Source organism: Pantherophis guttatus, chromosome 1 (assembly GCF_059756535.1).
Source record: "Pantherophis guttatus breed Tessera chromosome 1, ASM5975653v1, whole genome shotgun sequence".
NCBI lineage: Eukaryota > Metazoa > Chordata > Lepidosauria > Squamata > Colubridae > Pantherophis > Pantherophis guttatus.
In genome coordinates this window covers 93,073,868-93,090,347 of record NC_142063.1, presented here as the reverse complement: position 1 = coordinate 93,090,347, position 16,480 = coordinate 93,073,868, and the positions used below count along the sequence as shown (strand labels likewise).

At 37.4% G+C, this 16,480-nt stretch overlaps 1 protein-coding gene across 1 annotated transcript in view; it reads right to left on the bottom strand.

The window, feature by feature from the left end:
- Window positions 1-16,480, bottom strand: part of DNAJC24 (DnaJ heat shock protein family (Hsp40) member C24) — a 36,299-nt gene that overhangs the window by 11,768 nt on the left and 8,051 nt on the right. The window contains exon 3 of the mRNA XM_034417199.3: window positions 727-865. Within this exon, the coding sequence (XP_034273090.1) occupies window positions 727-865 (139 nt within the window). The remainder of the gene's footprint in view (window positions 1-726; window positions 866-16,480) is intronic.

The window sequence follows — 16,480 nt, the reverse complement described above, 5'->3', positions numbered from 1 at the left end:
CTGAGGCCAGAGCAGAAAGACAGCCTATCACGTCATGTAATGGTAGCCCATGTGTGACAGATCTGACCTACATTTCCCCCTTTCTTTTTCACAACAGCCTGTCACTGTTTTACAATGCTACATTTCAAGAGATATACAAAAAGGTACGCTGGAACTGCCTGGTTAAATGAATTGTGGATATAACTTGCTTGCTGAAAACTAGCTGGCATCATACATGCCTTATGAAAAAAAACCCATATCCTAGGACAGTGCTTGATTTGTAAAATGCGATAGAAAGGATACAGTTTAATTATTGCAAAGTGTTCATAAAACCATATGCTGCAGGATACCTTTGACATAAATTACTCAAAACTAATTTAAAATGTAACAGTGGAATGTAGCAAAGGGCGTGACTCCAGTAATTAAGAACATTTAGCGAAAATGTTTTAAATACTGTCAAATGAAGAATGGCTAAACGAAGTCATTATTATCTAAATTCTACATGCATTACATTTAGAACAGTTACCACCTAACGCTTTGTCGAAAGTAATTTAATGTTTTTAACCGCCTAATGCAGATATGGCAATCAGTATAAATAATGCATCGAAATATGAAAGCAAAGATAGAAGCAAATGGAATGTTTTGGTTGAACAAATAATATTTCAGAAACCGCCACTAAATGACTCCCCCACTTTCGACCATTGAGAGCTGCTGCTGCTACTACAGCACTCCTCGGCAGGAACCTACCACGCCGCTGCAGGTCATACTCTTTTTTTGTCTCTTCATTTCCTAGAATTTTCCATGCTCGATCAATTTCGATGAACCTCTGCATGCGCGCCTCTGCTTCTCCTGCTGGCACATCTGTGCTCTGTTTGTCTGGATGATACTGCCAGTCAAAAAAGGAAAGAGAAAAGAGAGAAGAAGAAAAAAAAGAAAGAAAGAAAGAAGAGGGAAGGAAGAGAATCAATAATAAATAGGAGATCTCTTTTGAGGTGTTTGGACACTAGAAAGGTTAGAGCCACGGTGCCATGAAAAAACACAAACAAAGGGAACAATGCTGGCCAGAAGAGACTGCTGCCAGGGTAATTAGACTACTGCAATAACAGCAAATACACCAGTGGCACAAATGTCACAATGTGCACCGATAGCATTTTCTGGATAATTTGCCGATGGAATCACTGGTCTTATGGACAATTTACCTAAGGAGGATGATTAATGTAAAGAGAAACAAAGATTCACAAATTAATACAAGATGGAAGTGGAATCTTATTATGTAATACAGATACATTCAACTTTGTTAGTAAATACGAATTACATCACTCTGTCAATGTTTATTGTCCGTTTAAAATACTTGCTTATATAGGGGGGTGGGTATGGAGTTGAAACAGTTAACAAAACACTATTAAATGGAAATACAGTTTGACATATATGTATTTTGAACAGATTATTCATAATTTTAATGTATACCAATCCAATGAATAAAAAGTCCAAATTATTAAAACCTATGGGTCAATGCGTGTATTTTCTATCCAATAATACAGCTAAGATACAGGATGTAAATGCAAAATACAGATAGTCCTTGACTTACAACCTTTTGTTTAGTGACTGTTCAAAGTTACAACAGCACTGAAAAAAAAGGACTTATGACCATTTTTTGCACTTATGTTGCAGCATCCCTGTGGTCATGTGATCAAAATTCAGATGCTTGGCAAATAACTCATATTTACGACATTGCTGTGTTCCAGGATCACATGATCCTCCTTTGTGACCTTCTGACAAGCCAAGTCAAAGGGGAAGCCAGATTCACTTAACAACCACGTTACTAATTTAACAGCAAGAAAGACTGTAAAATGGGCACGATTCTCTTAACAACTGTCTTGCTTAACAACAGAAATTTTGGGCTCAATTGTGGTCATAAGTGGAGAACTATGACCACAATTGAGTAGTATTTTATTCTTGCAAATAATATTGCAAATACAGCATTGTGTAGTAATATATATATTTTCAAATCTATTAAGGAAGAAATGCAATAATACTTCTATTTTCCATTAACATATACACTACTTTTCCAAATAGCATGCTATTTAAGATTATTATGTTCAATCTATTACTTTAAAAAAACCTATTTTAAATTAAGTACCTCAAACATTTGAATATATTAGGTTTATATAATATACCCAATATTTTTTTTTAAAAAACTGGCATAACATTCTAAAGAAGCCTCACTGTTATGGAAATGCACATTTAAAAAAAAAATGATTTTTACAAAATGTAAGACAAATCTACATCTTTTAATCATGTTTTCATTTGCCTACAGTTTGAAGATATAGATGTTTTAATTGAATACCGATGCTGGAATATATGGAACATAGAGACGTAGATCAGTATCACATAGATAAATTATAACAGCTCGACTAAAGTCATAGATTATAAATTAAATCAGCAATGGTTTCATCAATGATTTAATCATGATTTGTTATTTCATGGGAATAAAGGTACTATTATATTTTGTTTTTTGAACAAAGAATTATTAACGTTTCCCAAAGCTTTCTATTGTTTTTAGTATTTGTGAATCACAGTAAGACAGATACAAAATTATAAATCTAACTTTACAGTTAGTTAGAGAATATATGGAAGAATCTCAAAGTGATTTGCAATTTGATCATTACAAAATATAAAATTTATACTGGTAATGCAATGGAAGAGGCAATGAAAGACTTTGTCTCAACTCCTTTATTCTAATGGCATCATCCATAAAGGTATTTTGAACTGTTTGTTCCAGTGTTATTTCTGAAGGGAATCAATATGATCAAGCAAAGAAAAATCATGCCATGAACATTTATGCATGTATTATTTCCAGACCATTGAGTCTATATTTCTTTCAATATATATTTGAAAATATGTTTTCCCATTCACTTTTTCTGGCAGAATTGATAACATTTCAATACTATAAACTTGAGCTCCAATGAGTTTTTAGCATCTACTTTATTCTGTTTGCTGAAAAATAAAGATCAAAATCCATACTTGGATGGATAATACATTAATTGGAACTAATCAAAATGGCACGAAGAAATGTGCCAAGGGGAATTCTTATCAAGCAGCGTGTCCCAAATGTGTTTTTTCAAGAGGCAATTGGGGCTTTGTGGAACGGTGCTGAAGTGGTGCAGTATGGGGCTTGAGGCAGTGGCATCCCTGGGGATGAAGCAGAGACCTGGAGGCAGTGGCAGCTGGGCAAGGCTGCTGCAGCCCTGGCCCTCTTCAGCTCCAGCTTTGCTGGCACTGAGTGCCATTGTGCAGAGTGGACAAAAGGTTATAGATTGGGAAGAGATAGGTTAAGTGGGGGAGTTGCAGTAACCCAGCGGTTGTAACTACATGTGGGCGACTAAATGGCCAAATTTTGATCATAGGACCACAGGACGCTGAATGAATGGTCCCAAGTTGAGGACTACTTATAGTTCTATACCTGACACAGAAAAATTGCAATGAAATAGCATATCATTAATGAATGCAGATAATAGGTTAGTAACATTATTTTTCCATTAACTGTTTCTGAAAACAAAGGAACTGTATTACTGAAAATGAAACTAGAAAGCATGCCAAAATGAAACTACAAAACAATAGTGTAATGGGTTGTAACAGATTTAAACTGCTAATGGAAAAGTCTGATATCTAATTATTAATTGATTACTTCAAATACTGAATTATATTTTAGGGAAAAGAACAGAATTATAATATTTCTGATACTGATATATGTAAATAAATATTTCATTTTACACACTGTGTTTTAATTTTTTAAAATTTAATTTTCGGAACATAAATAATAGTAATCTATTGTTTCCACCATTTATATTTTTGAGGCAATACAACTGGCCTATACCTATTCTTATTTTAGGTAATAGGGATTTCCCATCTGCCCAACCCACAACATTCTTCCTACCAATTGATTTGATATTGTTGCAATAATTTTTATGTAATGTTTTTATCTGATAAATATTTAAGCCTTTTTAAAACAAACAAACAAAATTTTGTTATTATCTATAAGACAGCGTTGGCGAACGTTTTCGGCACTGAGTGCCAAAACTGGAACGCACACAGGCGGGGGAGCACTGGAAACTGGAAGAGCAGCTCCTTGGCGCGCATGTGCATGAGCGCCGAAAACCAGAAGAGTAATTCCCCAATGTGCATGTGCACGCTGGGAAGCTGAGCTTGCAGTTTCCGGTGTGAGCATGCGTGCCGGTCACCTGGTCTTCCGGGCTTCTGTTGTGCATGCGCATGCAAAAACCAGCTGACTGGCATGCATGGTCGCGTCGGAAACCGGGAGCTCAGCTCCCCAGGGTGCGCATATGCGCCAGAAAGCTGCTCTTCCAGTGTCCGGCGCTCTTGTGTGAGCGAAGACCAGCTGGTGTGCCAGAATCCGGAATAGCAATGGGCGGCGGCTGGTGTGTCCAGAGAGATGGCTCTGCATGCCACTTCTGGCACACGTGCCATAGGTTCGCCATCACGGCTACAGGAGTATGAACAATGGATAATTGCCCACATCTTATCTTAGCCTAAGGCTAGTTGAAATATCCAATCTGCAACTCAACTATTTGGATGGCTATTAGGAAAAAAACGGACTAAGCTGCCTCCACTGCCATTACCAGAAGGATGCTGTTGCCCAGGGTGAAACTCTTGGATCTATACAGGAGGATGGGCATCCTGGCTGCCCGCATACCTGAGGGTGTTTGGGGTTATATGACACTTCTTCCAATCACCTTTGCTAGCTGCCATGCCCAAGAGGCTAGGTGGCCTCTCCAGAAATGAGACTTCAAGAATAGGATTGTTTGTTATTTATAATATTTTAATCTCATTGGAATCAAATTACTCTTAGAGGTTAATACAATATAAGAAAAACATTTTTAAAATCCATGGTAGACATACAAATTAAGTAATATACTAGGTATTCATCAAATTATGACTGTTCATTTAACAATAGTTTGAATTTAAGGCAGACTTGGAAAAAATTATTTACAACCCATCCTCAAAGTTACAACTGTCACATCACCTCTGTGGCCCTATGATCACAATTCAGGTGGTTGCCAACCAGTTTGCAGTTTTGACAGTTGCAGCATCTTACAATCATAATAGTGATTTGCAACCTTACCAGCTGGCTTCCAACAAGCAAAGTCAATTAGGGAAGCAGGATTTGCTTAACGACCATAATAAGAATGGTTGTACAATCCGGTTCTGTCATAGGATGACTTACTTAATGAACACATCACTTAGTAAGCAAAATTTTGGTCCCAACTATAGTCATAAGTTGGGGACTACATGTAACATAGATAAAATTAAGATTTTAATTTAAAAATTAATTTTAATTAATTTTAAACTTAAAAGAATTCAAGATTCAGAAGGATCTTGACCAGTGGTGAAATCTAAAATTTGTTACGACCGGTTCTGTGGGCATGGCTTGAGGGGGGGGGTGTTAATGTGACTGGGTGGGCGTGGCCAATTTTTTTTTATTTTTTTACTTTTAAAACCATTTTTTCTACAAACTCTTCGGTGAAGAGGTTGTAAAAAAAATGCTTTCAAAAGGCTCTGACGATCCCAGCTGAGTTGCCTGATCGGCAGAGGCTTTTTTTCTTTTAAATGCCTCTGAAGATCAGGCAACTCAGCTTGGATCGTCAGAGGCATTTAAAAGAAAAAAAGCCTCTGCCGATCAGGCAACTCAGCTGGGATCATCAGAGGCTTTTAAAAGCCTTTGACAATCCCAGCTGGGCCCCGCGATCATCAGAGGCTTTTTTTTTTTTACTTTTAAAAGCATTTTTTTCGGCCGAAGAGATTATAGAAAAAATGCTTTTAAAAGTAAAAAAAAAGCCTCTGATGATCAGCTGGGCATGGGGGGGGGGAAGGGATTTTTGCTACCGGTTCTCCGAACCACCCGTCTCCATCGCTACCGGATCGGGCGATCAGGTCTGAACCAGAAACATTTCACCCCTGATCTTGACCAACTTGAACATTGGGTCCTATCCAACAAGATGTAGTTCAGTGGTGAGAACCAAAGGCACAGATATAGAATAGACAATACCAAGCCCAACAGTAGTAACTGTAGGAGGGATCTTGGTGTCCTTGTGGAGTACCTCTTAAGTATGAGCCAGTAATGTGCTTCAGCTGCCAAAAAATGCAATCCTAGGCTGCATCAATCAAAAGCTCATAAGAAGTGATAGCACCAGCTATACTGCACTAGTGAAGCCACACTTAGAATATTCAATCCAATTCTGGTTGCCACGATTCCCAAAAGATGCTGAGACCCTGGAAAAGCTGCAGAGAAGAGCAACAAAGATGATAAGCAGTCTGAGTGCTAATGTGCTAATGGCTAAGGGAAATAGGTATATTCCCTAACTAGGTATGCCTAGCCTAATGAAGAAAAGAATTAGGAGTGACATGATAACTGTCATGTTGTCCCTTCTGGCACAGGAGCTGGCACAGAGAAGTATGGGTAGACTTATTCTCCAAAGCCCCTGAAGGCAGGACAAGAAGTAACAGGTGGAAGCTCGTTAAAGAGAAATCCAAACTTAAGGAAAAATTTCCTGACAATGAGAACAATTAACCAATGAAACAATTTGCCTCTTGGAGTTGTGCATGTTCCATCACTAGTGGCTTTCAATAAAAGATTAGATAACCATGTGTCCAGGATAATATAAAGTCTCCTGCCTGAGGCAGAGGATTGGACTAGAAGATCTCCGAGGTCCCTTCCATCTCTATCATTCTATGATTCTATCTGCCCAATCAGATTAGAGTGGCCTCTAGATTATTCTATTTTGTAATTCAGGAAAGGAAACAGTCTGATCTCCACAGGGAGGTTGTTCTAAAGCAGTGGTTCCCAAACTTTTTCAGTCCACCACCTCCTTGGTGCTACAAACTCATCCTCAGTGCTTCCCACCCCTATAAATAGCATCGTTCGGAATAGCGGTTTGCATGATCCACTAAGGAAGATAGTAGCAGTAAAATTCAAAACTGTAACGATTAATTGCACATTGAATTCAAAATCCAATTTAAAAATCTTTTGTTAATTCAACAAAATTGTTGAACACGATCCAGTGATACCAGGTTTTCAAAGTCTGATAGCCATTTATCAAGAACCTTAGTAACTACTAACTTAGTAAACTCAGTAAAATTTAGTAGAATTCACTGTTCAGTAAATTCTTAATGTGATCGATGGGCTTGATGAAATGATACCAGTTTCCCAATGTCTGGTTTTAAGTCACTTAGCAGGAGTCTTAAATCACCACATTCAATAATCTGGAGTCGATTTCTTTGCTTGGAGAGAAGTTGGATGACCACACTGAAACCATGTTCCATCAAATATGATGTTGCAAATGCAACAAGGAGCTTCTTAACCTCTGTCCATAATGCAGGATAGCGATCAGAAATTTCCTTCTGTAACCAAAACTCTTGGTACGATTTCTTAAACTTTGACTTCAGCTCAATGTCATTTTGCAGCTCTATTAGTTGTTCCTCCACTACCCATCTTCCTCAGTATCTGAAAATGGATTTATCACCCAATCTGGAATTTCCATCAAAAGAAGATCCTGATATTGCTCAGACTTATTTTTATGCAGCATGTCCAAATGGTCACAAAAACCTTGCAGATCATCTTATATCCTACCTTTCTCTTCTAGCTCGGACAAGCTCAGAAATTGGTATAGCTTGTGATGGCTTATATTGCGCTTGAAAGAGTTAACTTTGAAATAAACGTAGAGATGACAAATTTGGCCTTAATAAAATTGACCTCATTTCCTTGCAACTGCAAATTCACTTCATTGAACTTTGCAAACAGTTCTGATAAATAAGCAATATCATGCCTGATCTCTTTGAGTTCATCACTAAAGTAATGACTGATGGCCACCTAATGTCTTCACCTCTGCAGGTTCTCAAAGATTTCTGAGACCAGTGTTGAATACTTAAATTTCAGTAGTCACCAATCCCAGTCTTAAAATGAGTTTAGAATCAGTGGGAGTCACTGATAACAATGAACTACTAGCTACTGATAATGAGTCCAGTCCTTCCTTTCTTTTCCTTCTGTCCAAGTTTTGCAAGTACTTTTTCCAAGCATATGTTTTATTCCACAGTATACAAACCATTATTGTTAGGGAAAAAAATTGCTCTTCTAAGCAATTTTAAAAGACACTGTCAGAATGACTCTGCTCTCAGCCCCCTTTGTGACTCCTTGAAAAGCATCCCCCCCACACACGCTCCAACACCTGAGGAGGCAGGAATGGGCTGCAGGTGTCTAGAATTAAAAGGTGGCTCGAATCCTAGTATAGTCCTCCTGCGTGAGAAGGGGGTTGCTAGATGACCTCCAAGGTCCCTTCCAACTCTTACTGATACTGGCCCTGGCTTTTCTGGCAGAACGGCAGTGGTGGCAATGATGGCAGCGGCAGCAATGACGGTGGCAACAGCTCCCCCCACATACACATGGCTGCCCACCTGGATCCTCAGAAGGGGGGTGGCAGGCCTGGTTGGCCGCATACTAGCCATTCCAGGAAGGCCTCTGGTGACATCGGGGTCTGCAGCGAAGATCCCAATTTCTCCGAATGCCTCTTTCTTAACGTTGTAAGGGAATGGGCTGCGGTGCACAAACTTCAAAAGCTGTTCTGCTGCTGCCTGCACCGCTTGCTTGGAGCTGGTTTAGAAAGGGAAAAAACGCAGCCGAATTAGGTGAGAAATGCCCCACCCAGATCCCTCCAAACGGCTCTCCCTACAGTAGCCTTCCCACTGAAAAGCTTTCCTGCTTCTCCTCTGCCTGCATTCTGTTAAAGGCTCTGCACCCAGGTAGCGGCCGGTGGCCCCGGGGAGTGGCGTCTTGTTGGTCTTGGGGAGTGTACAGAGCCGGTAACAGTATGCAAGTAGAGAAGCGGGAAGTGCTTTTCGTGCCCCCAGCTCATTCGCTGCAAGAAAGAGCGGGCGCTCGGAAGAACGGGCTCCGTTTGGGTGGACGATCACTGTTGGGTTGCGTAGTTCAGTGGGGAGGCTACCGAAGGGAGACCCGTTTGGAGGGATCTGGGTGGGGCATGTCCCGCCTAATTCAGCTGCAGTTTTTTTCCTTTCCAGACCACCTTCAAGCTAGTGGTGCACAAACTTCAACAGCTCTTGCGCCACCGCCTGCACTGCTTGCTTGGAGCCGGTTCGGGCAAGCAGCGACCAATAGCAAGCAAGGAGAGCAATAAGAAAGCATCCAACAGTTCAGCCTCACACGTGTGGTAAGAGGAGCTGCCCAGTGGGCATGAGCACGGTGGAAAACAAACTTTCAGTTTCTGGTGCCTGCATGCGCACTGGCCAGCTAGTCTGATGATCTGAGCTTCAGGTTGCGAACCCAGAAGAGGAATGGCCGATGCCGCACAAACCCACTTCCAGCACTTCTTTGCTGCCCCCCTTCCCTCCCCCTGCCACCCCCTCCCCTCTTAGCACCCCCCTAAATCATCCCACCGCCCCCCAAGGGGGCAGTACCGCCCACTTTGGGAACCACTGTTCTACAGAATTGACTTAACAGCAGTTCCTGGTCTCAGTTTCCCTTATCTCCTAAAAGTGACATAAATATAATTCTTTCAATACATTATCTGTTTTCCTGATTTCTATTTTTGTTTCTTTGTTTCTTGCATTATGAAATGAAAAATAGTAGACTTTGGCTTAGCTCAAAGAATCAAAAAGATCTCTAAAATCCTCAAACATTTTAACATACAACAGGCAATCCTTTCATATTGAGATTCCATGAGTAAAATAAAAAAAAATACTTCATAGCCAAGCTTCAAAACTTAAGTCTAAGTAAATATACAAGTCAAAAATTTCCATAAAATTAAGTCAAGTCAGAGGGGTAAAAAACGGGCTACTTAATCAGTTCAGACTACTGAACAGATTATTAAGAAAATTTGCTCTTAGATTTATACGCCTTGTGCAAAAACAACTGAACTTTGTTACCTAAGAATAATTGATAATTAATGAACTACATTGGTTATTATTAAGCTAATAATTTCTCGAGGACCAAATATTTGGTCATTTCCTGCACATGCCACACACTGATTAACTAAAATGAAATGAGTCCAGATAATACGATAAAGTTGAAAGAACTGTACATCAATTAGAAATCAGATGTTTACTTTTATCAAGGAAAGGAAATATAAGAGACTGGACAAGCAAAGAAAAGTGAATATGCTCCCACCACAAAATATAAACACAGAATGAAAAAGAACAGTTTCTTTCATATGGAAACCTCTACTGATCAAGATCTACATTATATGACATTTTGTTCATTTTATTTGTGCCTATAATCTGAAATCAGAGAGTTGCTATACACAATACAAGTTCCCAGAATGGCCAGTATTTCTCTGGATCCAAAGTGAGGAAAAAGAAATTACATTCAGGGAACTTCTGAACAGAATTCAAAGGATTTTTCTTTTGCTCTGAAAAAAAGGAAGAAAGATGTAAGGATTGAGAACCAGGTTATAAGTGGGAGACTGTGAATTCTAGGCCTGCCTTAACCATGAAAGCTGGCTTGGTGACCTTGGGCCAGTCACTCTCTCTCAGTTCAATTCACCCCACAGAGTTGCTGTTATGGAGAAAATAGGATGAGGAAGGTGTGTTGGATATGTTCACCTTGAGTAAAGAAAAAAAAAAGGCTGGAAATGACTGACTCTCCCAAAGATGCTTTTTCAAGAGGCAACTGAACTTTCTGGTTTTTCTTTGAAGACGTTTCGCTTCTCATCCAACAAGCTTCTTCAGTTCTGATTGGATGGTGGGGAATGGAAGCTGAAGAAGCTTCTTGAATGAGAAGTGAAATGTCTTCAAAGAAAAACCAGACAGTCCAGTCATCTTTTGAAAAAGCACCTTTGGGAAAACTATGACCTGGATGACTGAGAATCTCAATAGACATTCGACTGACTGACTGACTGACTGAATATAGAATAAAATGTAGAGTAGAGTAGAGTAGAGTAGAATAGAATAGAGTAGAGTAGAATAAAATAGAATAGAATAGAATAGAATAGAATAGAATAGAATAGAATAGAATAGAATAGAATAGAATAGAATAGAATAGAACAGAACAGAACAGGAATCTGGAAGGGACTTTGGAGGTCTTCTAATCCAGCCCCCTGCTCTGGCAGGAGACCCTGGCCTATACATTTCAGATTTCATAGCATTTTCCCCATTTCCTGTTTGGGTTTCTGCATCATCTACTTTTTTATGAATACGCACCCAGTACTTTAGAGCTAAAAGTCTTTGCCTCTATGATTATTAAATCTGAGAGAAGAATTAAATTAATAGAATCTCTGGATTCAAGTTAAATTCTTCATTTGAGGTTTTGCCCTGTATTTTGTAATGGCTTAAGATAATTATAAACAAAACTTTGTTGTGGAAAATTCAGAAGAACAGAACACAGTTCTGAGGAGATATCATCAACCATTTATTCAAGGATAACTGAATCCAAATTTTATAAGAAATAGAAACCGAGAAATAACGAGAAAGCAAAGATTTCTATAGAAGTTGAAATCTTCAAATTGAATTTCCTATCCTACAGGGTGGGACATCCAAGGAATCTGATTTATTGGCAATTTGGGGGAAACCTAAGCAGGTCTTTAATGGTACATATGGGATTCTTTCTATTGTTAGGCAAAACAGTTCAAGACCTTGGGAAGTCCATTGTTAAGAAGATGGAACACTAGGGTGTTCCAAATGAGCGTGAAGTGTGTGTGTGTGCATGCGTGTGTGTGTGCAAGTGTGTGTAAACAACTCTCTATAAAATAATTACAGATAAAATGTAACTGTGAAATGGAAAAACACCAATGAAAAAGTGGAATATCAGGTAAGTAACTGTTCCTGGAAAGTAATGGAGGTAACTGATGTAGCACATGATCTAAACACCTGCTCCTAATTTTACTTCTAACAAAATCCACGGGAGATCCTCGACACATCACAGGATAGTTCTTTGGTGAAAAAAACCCTCATCCATTTAAGATCTTTTAGTTTGGTTACTATACAGACTTAATGACTTGCACATAAAAGGTCTTGTACAACAGCTAGCTCTTTGCTCTGTGGCCTACATGGTTCATCAGGTACTAATTAGATAGCATGCTCTGTCAACACTTCAATGCTTTTCTTCTATTAATTGATCTTTCTGCCAAATTAATGACATGGCTGTACCAGTTTTGAATTCCCCCAGTCCTTTTACCTGTGAAATACAGTGAAGGAAAGAAAAAGATCCCAAGTTATGTGCTCTTGTTCAATATTTCAACACAACATTGAAAACACCATGCTAAAAGTTTAATTGTGCCTGCTTGGACTCATCAGCATTTATTTGATACTAAAAAAACTCGTGTTCTCAAAATAACACCAATTGTACCAAAACATGAAACTGAAAAAAATAGGAGCAATGGTTACAGTCATGATGGATAAACAAAAGGCAGGTATTTATAAAAGTAAAGATTTAATGCTAATGGCTTAAAAACTAAGACGTTAACTCAAGCCTAAGAAAGTCCAAGAGAAGAAAAAGAGAGTAGAAGAGAAAAAAAGAGTGGGAAAGAAAGATTATATTAAGCTCTGATTAATTAAAAAGGAAATTAACCCTAAGTGTGACACAGTTCTAATTAGCAGGGCACAATCACCTATTCCAGTTGTTTAATAAGAGGAGTTTACACATATATGTGAAAATTTTACATTTAGTCTCAGGGGAAAGAATAGAATTTCTTCAAGTTGCTACTTTAAAAGGAAATAAAAAAGATCCATATCCAAAGAAATGCTACAAGCAGTAATTCAATGCGTATTTTAAAAGTGTTACTATCCACTGCCCTTACATATATTCAACTTGCAAATATTTAAAATTTATTTTGTTTTCATTATACGATGTTTAACTTATTTAATGCAAAAAAGTTGCATAACTGTTTATAAACTTTGCAATTAAATCTTTAAGTGATATAATAAACACAAGATTACAAATAATTAAAAGATACGGTTCATCCATTTTTAAATTGCATTAAGAAAAAAAGTAAAATATCTAAGATAAAGGCCTAGTAACAAATATAGCACACTACTGCCACCTAATGTATTCTGAAATATTACATTCAAAGATGTGTTTTTCTTCACACTATTTAAAAAATATTGATCATATGTAACTATTTTTACTGATGCTATTTTTCATTAATGCGTACATATTCCTTTTCAAACTGCAAACTAGAAAGAAAAGACCCCAAACTATATACATCAATTAAGTGTTTTAATCTGCAACTTGTGTGCCTATTTATTCCAAAAACTCTAGCACAAAACATATATAGAGCCCTACTGGTAAAATGAGATTCAAACATTTTTCTTCCTGAGGTCCCATGTTCATCCCTTTCATCTATGTTGAACATCCTAAACTTTCCAATTTAGAATCCTTTTGCTCCTGGCAAGGTTTTCTACTCATGCTCTAGGCCTGCAAATATTAATTGCAATTTATATAAATTGCACATATAAACCTATATCCTTTTTTCTGGATTCAACTTTGTTACCAAATTTAATATAATCAGACGTTGTATTTATTGCATCTATATCAATTAACTTTTAACAATGGCTTTCTAAACGTAAAATGCAAAACCGACATTTTAAGAGAAAAAATAAAATACTACTATTAATAAATGCTAGTTTGGGCACCAGGGAGATCAGCAGAAAAAAATGTAAAGTTAAATGTGAGCTTCCCTTCCAACATATTTTCTAAATGCTTGAATAAAAAGTAGCAGGAAATCTTGGGGTATTTTATTCATATATAAAATAAAAATAGGATTTGAACATAAAACTTCAATTTGTATCTTCAAGATAGCTACTCATTTTAAAAATTGAACATACTAGCATCATGTTCAGTCAAATATTATCAATCCACATCTTGGAATTTTTTTTGGTTGAACACATGAATTTTTATGGAATAGACTGTTTAATATGATTGCTTTTACAATAACTGGTACATTTTCTATTTATTCAATGTCAAAAGAAACAACTAAATATTTACAAGAGCAATAATGCAAATATATTCAAGAACCTAAATAAAATCCAAGCTGAACAATATTTAGCCAATTTTTAAATCCATATTTTTGAGTCAATAAAATGTTTTGTTTGAAAAAAAATAATTACAAATTACTGCAATAATTCCTCATTTGAAGTTTTGCTTTAATTGCTACGTCAATTCAACAACTGCCACTTTCCACATTGATATTTGGTGGCTCTTCCATCCTGAAAGTTCATGCTCTTCTACAGACCCATATAGTACTACCAGTAGCATCTAGGAATTTTATGAATTATGAATTTACATAGTTTCCCCTTAAGAGGTATAAAGAAACAACTTTGTTCTCTGTACTCTCAATTGTGATTTGAAAGTCATCTTAGAACTACAGGAGTTAATCATGGGATTAAAAAGGAATGGAAAATCTAACTTAAATTAATAGTGAAGAGTGAATATTAATTTGACAGAAGAGGGTTTGGGGAAGAGGTATCGAAAGAATATTAATGTGTTATATAAAGCTTCCAGAAACCTTGCAAATACTTTCTGCACAGCTGAAGGAATGGAGTAATTCATTATAAATAAAAATGGGAAAGTCTATCACATTGCAAAGTTGCCTATCTACCGGTATCTTTTATCTAAGGCTCTACAGTTCAGTGGCTTTTTCTGCTATATAAGAGGATGTGAAATCTGCATCCTTATCAGACTAACCACAGCTATCTTTTGTTCAGTGGGTGTTTTTTGAGCTGTAAATTTAATAACAATTTATTAAATTTGTAAGTCATCCATTCTTGATGACTGGATAGCTTTAAAAAAAACCCTTACTATTATAAAAATGCTCTTTTTAAATTTGCAAAAATTCTACATTTGTCATCTGCCTCAGGTGCTTTGGAGCTCTGTGTCATCCTAAGCTTGAAAACTGTTATCTGTCTACCTTGATGATTCATATGTAAAGAAAATGTGACCATGTTGGACATGTTACTTCATATGACATATCTTGCAGGTTTAGGCTACTTCATATATTTCAGATGGAATATTAATAAGATGAGCTTATTTATTAAATTAAATTTATTTATTTATTAAAATTTATAAGGTCTTTGAACTCCACAACTCTGTATAAAGTAAAAACATTACAATAAAAAGGTTAAAAAAAACCTGCAGGCATCCAGAATAAAACCATCCAATCTAAAAACAATGCAATGAAGAGGAACAGCCAGTATATCCTAAAGCATAAGAAAAAACCCCAAGTGTTCAAAGTTCTCTTCAACACATTTGGGGAAGGGGATCAGGGGGGATCTCAGGGTGAATATTATTGTACTTCCCTAGGTTCCATCAAATGACATTGCTTAATGGAGAAGACCAGGAGCATGCCAACTGATAATACTGGAAAAACAAACTATTGAAGACAGACAGTCCATTAGATCAATAGGTTCTATGCTATGAAAGACTTTGTAGAGGATAACCAACATCTTGAATCGCAATTGGAAGTCTACTGGTAACCATTGTACACAATATGCCTCTAATTGCCCACTGCATTATGGAGCAATTGCTGCTTCCTCATACTAATGATACTTGATCTCAAACCAACCGTTAACTGCACCTAGTACTCTCATGGAATTGTTAAACAGAAGAGGGTTAAATGTATTCAGTCCTAAAATACCCTACATATTAGGAGCTTTAGAGTTGATCTCTCTTTGCTCTCAGCACCAACTGGATTCAACCTTAGAGAAAGAGGTATACTCCTCTTCTAATTCCCACAAGCAGCCAGAAAAATACCATGAGTAATGCCACTGAAAGCTGCTGGGATCAACCTATCCCTAGTTTTGCCAGAAGCCATTAACAAGTAGGACCACTTCTGCCTTAGTGTTGGCCTGAAATCTGAATGAAAGGGATCTACTCTTTTAGGTTGTTCTGAAGCTCCAACAGCCGACTAACTTTTCAACAAACTCCCCTAAAAGGTTGAAAATTGTCTAGTACAGTTGTCAACTGAAGTGCTCTTGAGAAGCGAAGCCATCACTGCCTCCTTCAAAGCAGCAAGACTACCATTTATTAATAAGTAACATGGCTCTAATGAACAGGCCATTGAGTTAGCATTCCCAAGGATCTTGTCAATCTCCTCAAACAGGCTCACACTGATTCCAGTTGATCACACAATACTTTGCTACTAACACCTTGAGAGGATTTTTCCAGTCACCATCTAACTCAAAGCATATCTGAGATTTTATTTGCCAGATATCTTGAATATTTCTAACAGCAGCCCAGAAAATGGTCCTGTAGTTTGCCATGATCCCTACCAGAAATTCAGTTTGACATTGTTGTTCAAATGCCAAGTCAGGTTTGGGAAGATCTGATTTTAGATTAAATGAAACCCATAAAATTACCTGAAGAATCTTTGATTACTCAATAAATTCATTCACATACTACATTAAGTTATCATGTGGCTTGTTCAATAGTGGATTAACATGTTATATCATCCTATCCAATTGTGGTTTGTTCAATAAA